Raw genomic sequence first — 5,938 nt, forward strand, 5'->3', positions numbered from 1 at the left:
GAAGGAAGGAAAGAAGGAAGGAGGGAAGGAAGGGAAGGAAGGAAGGAAGGAAGGAAGGAAGGAAGGAAGGAAGGAAGGAGGGAAGGAAGGAAGGAAGGAACCAGCTGAACCACGAGATCTCAAAGCTTCCAAATCCCTCATACAGTCACACTGGGATAACAAAGAATCTATTTCCTTTGAAAAGCCCACGCCCAAGCTTTTGGGTGTGTCTCATCCTTCTCCAGGGCATCACTCTTTCTGTTAAACTTTGTGCTTAAAGTTTACATTTAAAACACCCTTTCAAGGGATTGGGAGACATGGCTCAGTGGTCAAGAACACTTGTTGATCTAGCTAGAGGACCCAGGTTTGATTTCCAGTACCCACATGCGGGGTCCCAGCTGTCTGTAACTCCAGTCCCAGGAGATCCAGTTTCTTCTTCTGACCTCAGGCACCGCACATGCCTCTGGTGCACAGACATATATAACAAGCATGGAGAATACCTATACACATAAAATCAATCAAAGGAGCATTTTGAATGCCTTTTAATACATTCCAGCTCTGCTTCATGGTGGTGTTGTCTTCAAATGCTTTTCCCCAGCAAAGCCAAGAATTTGGCTTTACCTACATGGAGGCTCCTAAAAGATTACAGAGACTCAGCCTCCAAGCTGTCTCCAGTTTCGCTGCCACTGATCAAATCCATTTATTTTTTTGTTAAAGATTTATTTGTTTATTTTATGAGTACACTGCAGCTGTCTTTAGACACACCAGAAGAGGGCATTGCATCCCCATTACAGATGGTCATGAGCCACCATGTGGTTGCTGGGAGTTGAACTCAGGACCTCTGGAAGAGCAGTCGGTGCTCTTAACCGCTGAGCCATCTCTCCAGCCCCCCATTTATTTCTTAATGATTGCTACTTTTCCTTACGTGTGGGTGGGAGTGAGGAATATGTATGTGTTGCTTTTGTGTGTGTGCATGCAGGTATGTATGCTCGCATGTGTGAAGGCCAGAAGTGAATTTCAGGAATCTTCCTCAGTCACTCTCTGCCATATATATATATATTTTTTCAATCGTTTTATTTTATGTGTATGGGTATTTTGCCTACACGTATGTCTGTGTACCATGTGCAAGTCTGATGCCTGCAGAGACCAAAAGCGGGTGTTGGGTCCTGTGGAACTGGAGTTACAGATGATCGTGAGCTGCCATGTCAATGCTGGGACTCAACCTCAGGTTCTCAGGAAGAGCAGCCGTAACTCTTAACCGCTGAGCCATCTCTCCAGCCCATACCTTCTGTTTTTGAAAGGTGTTTTCTCACTGAACCTGGAGTATGCTCTTTGGACTAGGCTGGCTGGGCAGCCAGCTCCGGGGATCTGCCTCTCAACACTGTCACAGTGCTGGAATCTTAGGGACAAACTTCCATGATTGTCTCTTACCTAGTTTGTTCAGGGTCAGAACTCAAGTGCTTTGCCCACTGAGCCACACTGCTCCAGTTCCCTTTGCCCTTGCTCTTCTTGAGACAAGGTCTCACTATTTAGCCCAGGCAGACCTTTCTGATCCTCTATCTTCTGAGTGCTGAGATTATTGGAGTGTGAAACTATGTCCAGTTTTATGCAAGGCCGGGGATCAAACCCAGTGCCTTTGCATACAAGGCAAGCACTCTACCAACTGAGCCATGTCCACAGCCTCAGCCTCGTATTTCTTATTTACCTCCTTATCCCTGGCCCTGTGTCTGCCAGGAAGAACATGTACAATAGTCATGTGTCTGGCGAATGAACGAATGAGGTGTGTGTGTGTGTGTGTGTGTGAGAGAGAGAGAGAGAGAGAGAGAGAGAGAGAGAGAGAGAGAGATGTTAGCTGGAGGAATGATGAATTCTGCTGTAACTGGCCCATCCCACTCACCTGGAGATGGCGATAGCCCTGAAATCCTTGTACCCTTCGGAGATGGCTTTCTGGATGGCATTCCGCTCGGCACACACCCCCAGTGGGTAGCAGGCATTTTCTATGTTGCACCCTGAGGGGAGAGAAGAGACCAGCGGTATGGACAACAGAACCATTTTCTGATGAGGACGTTGTAAGAGGTTCCTTGTGCCTCTTTTATCTTGACTTGTGATAGAGTCACCTGGGAAGAGGGAACCTCAGTTGAGAATATGTGAGTGTGTGTGTGCGCGTGTGAGTGCATGGATGCATGTGTGCGTGTGTGTGATTTTTTTTTGTCTGTGGGGCATTTTCTTGATTGATGACTGATGTGGGAGAGCCTAAGCTCCTCGTGGGTGGTGCCACCTCTGGGTTGTGGGTCCTGAGTACTTTAAGAAAGCAGGCTGAATAAGCCATGAGGAGGAGCGAGCAAGCCTGTAACCAGTATCCTTCCATGGCTTCTTCTCAGGTTCCTGCCTCCAGGATCCTGCCTTGGGTTCCTGCTCTGACTTCCTTTGATGATGGACTCTGATGTGAAACTGTGGGTGACATGGGCCCTTTCCTCCCCACGTTGCTTTTGGTTATGCTTTATCACAGTGAAGGACCCCTAACGAGAGCACTCCCACAACCCAGGCCGGGAGGGGCCCATTGCTATGAACATAGTGGGAAAGGACAGGGCAATGTGTCCAGAAGCACTGGAGGGCACTGGGGCCCACTGTGGAATGGATTTTCCAAGGATGCTCGGGTCTTTGTTTCCCTAATGCTTCATCCTGGTTCCTAAACCTGGAAGCCATCACTCCAGCCTTGACCTTTATTGACCGATTATTGTTATTTTATAAAATGATTTACTTACTATTTTATGTATATGAGTACACTGTCACTGTCTTCAGACACACCAGAAGAGGGCATCGGATCTCATTACAGATGTTTGTGAGCCACCATGTGGTTGCTGGGAATTGAACTCAGGACCTCTGGAAGAGCAGTCAGTGCTCTTAACCGCTGAGCCATCTCTCCAGCCTAATTATTGTTATTTTTGAAGACAGGGTCTCTCACCGGACCTGGACCTTATCAGTTCATCTACTCTGGATGGCCTACAAGCTCCAGGGATCCTGCTGTCCTGTCTTTGCCTGCCCTAATCTGAGATAACAGTTTATCCTGTTATGCTATGTCAGCTCTTTTTATGAACTGAATTCAGAGAGAGCTGAACTCAGGTTTACAGCAAATACTTTATGGACTGAATCACTTCCCCAGGCTCATCTTCCTCTGTTTATAAAGGGTCACCTCATTCCCAGAAGGTGATTTAGACAGAAACTACCATCTTGTCTTACAATGGACACCCTACTGATTGGCCTACAGATGAGCGTCTCACCCAAGCTGGCCAATCAGGGTTCTTCTCTGTGTAAACCTTCTGTTCTGCCCCGAGGATGGCCATATTTCTATGTTCTGGAAGGGACCGTTAGAGGACCTTTGTACAGAATGAGAGACATATCTGAGCTTAGGCAGCTGTCCCCAAGGCCCGGATATTCTCCAGTTCCTTCTATGGGCATACATTTCTATAGTCTACAACAGTTGATATGTATCTCTGTCACTGCAGTCATCAAGAGGCTGAGGAAGACAGCCAGATTCACAACCTGGAATGCTCAGGACAAGGCAACCCTGAGAACAGCAGTCAACATTTGGTACTTGATATGAAACTGGGAGTTATCCCAGAAAATGGGAGTTAGTTATGGCTGGATGAAGAAAGGAACAAGTCTCTCTTGCGTAAGAAATTTTTTTTTTTTTATCAAAGGACGCTAGCTCACCAAGGGTCAATATTACACACACACACACACACACACACACACACACTGTTGTGCAAATCTTTTAACCTTTCCTTCCAAATAAAATGTTTGTTTACAAAGCACTTGCCCTGGTGTGCTTGTTAACTTGGTTTGAGTCAGGACACACCCTTTTTATTAAAAACAAACCTTGTTGGTTACTCTCCTTTTGTTTTGTGCCCCTTTGTTTCTAAGGCCTTCTTCATCCTGTCTCTCAAGAGTAAAAAAGATCTCCACCATCTCTCCACCATCTTTGATGGGTGGAGGAGATTGAGGGGTTCCTGGGGATTGAACTTAGTATACTGAATGCCAGGCAAGTGCTCCGCCACTGAGCTGCTTCCCTCAGACCCTTCGTGGGTTTTGTGGTTGTCTTTTTTTTTTTAAAGATTTATTTATTTATTTACTTAATGTATTTGAGTATACTGTAGCTGTCTTCAGACACCCCAGAAGAGGACATCAGATCCCATTACAGATGGCTGTGAGCCACCATGTGGTTGCTGGGAATTGAACTCAGGACCTCTGGAAAAGCAGTCAGTGCTCTTAACCTCTGAGCCATCTCTCCAGCTTGTCCTTTTTGGTTTAATTTTAATAGAGAGAGTTTTGGCCTAGGTCAACACTAAACTCCTGCTGTAGACCAACATGGTCTTAAATGTGCCATCCTCCTGCCTCAGCCTCCTGAGAAGACGGTTTTAACAGACTTGGTTCTTACCCAGGTTCCTCATTCTATCTTGAAATGACTTCCTTAAAGCACCTCTCAGGCTGGGAAGATGTCTCAGATGCTAAAACTTGTCCAAACAGGCCTGATGACTATACTCCCTGGAACTCATGGTGGAAGGAAAAACAGACTCTGAAAGCTGTTCTCTGACCCTAACCTTCCCCAAGCCCACTGTGGCATGCTTACAAGCACACACACACACACACACACACACACACACACACACACAACCAAAACAAAACGATTTTTTTCTTTTTCTTTTTTTTTTTTCTTTTTGGTTTTTCAAGACAGGGTTTCTCTGTGTAGCCCTGGCTGTCCTGAAAACAATTTTTTTTTAGAAAGAAGAAATACTTTTCTAGCCTGCATGCCTTCACAGCCTTTGCAGACCTTCTGCACCCCACCTATCTCTGACCCATCCCTGACTCAGGCCTGACACTTTCCAGCTACACATGAGTCACACCAAGCTTGAGCTCCATGGTTGAGGGGCTGTTAAAGCAAATTGCCACAGTTAGAGAAGACTTCTCTCTCAGGACAACAGCGGAGTCTGAGCTGGAAGCTCAGAAGTGCTTTGTTTAAACTACAGACGGTATCTGAATACATGAAGTAGAGTAGAGGGATGCAAGACTGAGGGACGAGCATCTCACAGGACCCCACCTCTCTAAGGCAGCATCATCGAACAAACTGAGTTTCTGTCATTCCCTTTCGTCCCACGGGCTCTGAACATTTAGTATAGGAACCTAATCTTCTTCTTAAATGCCCATAACAAGTATGGAACCTCAGATAAAATCACCCTGGGCTGGGAAGTTCCATGTCACCAAATCAAAATTCAATTCTCATCTGACCTTAGAAATCAGGAGAAAGAGACAGGTATGGTAGTGGATACCTGTAACCTCAGAACTTGACAGAGGGAGGCAGGAGGATCAGGAGTTCGAGGCCAGCCTCAGCTACATAGTGAGTTGGAGCTAGCCTGGGCTCTGTGAGACCTTATCTCAAAAAAAGAACTAAATCAAACTCGGAGTAACTTCATCTTTTTTGTTTAATTTTTCTGTTGTCTATTGCCTTGGGCTTGGCTGCTATAGGTTAGGCATTGAATGTTCCCCAAAAGTCAGGGTGGCACTTTTAGGAGGTGCTGTGTCCCTCTAAGAGGTGGGACCTTGTAGAGGTGTCCTTAGACCTATCAGTAGAGGAGTGTCCTCACTAGTAATTATGGAGAACCAACTGTTTCTCTTGCTGCTATGCATTGTGGGGGAGCTTTGGTGCTGTGTATGTAGCCCTGGCCAGAGGCCCAGAAATTACACAACACACAGACCGTTGCTCTAAATTCAACAGCTTTGAGCATTTCATTATAGAGATGCAAGACTGAGGGACGAGCATCTCACAAGACCCAGCCTGGCTCTGCCCTTGTCTCTGCTTCAGCCACCTCTCAGCCACCTCTGCTCACTACATTCTCTCTCTCTCTCTCTCTCTTTCTCTTTCTCTCTCTCTCTCTCTCTCTCTCTCTCTCTCTCTCTCTCT

General features: G+C 46.2%; 1 protein-coding gene across 1 annotated transcript in view; it reads right to left on the reverse strand.

The window, feature by feature from the left end:
- Cda (cytidine deaminase) overlaps window positions 1-5,938 on the reverse strand; it is a 25,657-nt gene that overhangs the window by 10,696 nt on the left and 9,023 nt on the right. The window contains exon 2 of the mRNA XM_028759958.1: window positions 1,877-1,988. Coding sequence (XP_028615791.1) covers window positions 1,877-1,988 — 112 coding nt within the window. The remainder of the gene's footprint in view (window positions 1-1,876; window positions 1,989-5,938) is intronic.

Source organism: Grammomys surdaster, unplaced genomic scaffold (genome assembly GCF_004785775.1).
Source record: "Grammomys surdaster isolate TR1022 unplaced genomic scaffold, NIH_TR_1.0 126313, whole genome shotgun sequence".
In the NCBI taxonomy this organism is placed as follows: Eukaryota; Metazoa; Chordata; class Mammalia; order Rodentia; family Muridae; genus Grammomys; species Grammomys surdaster.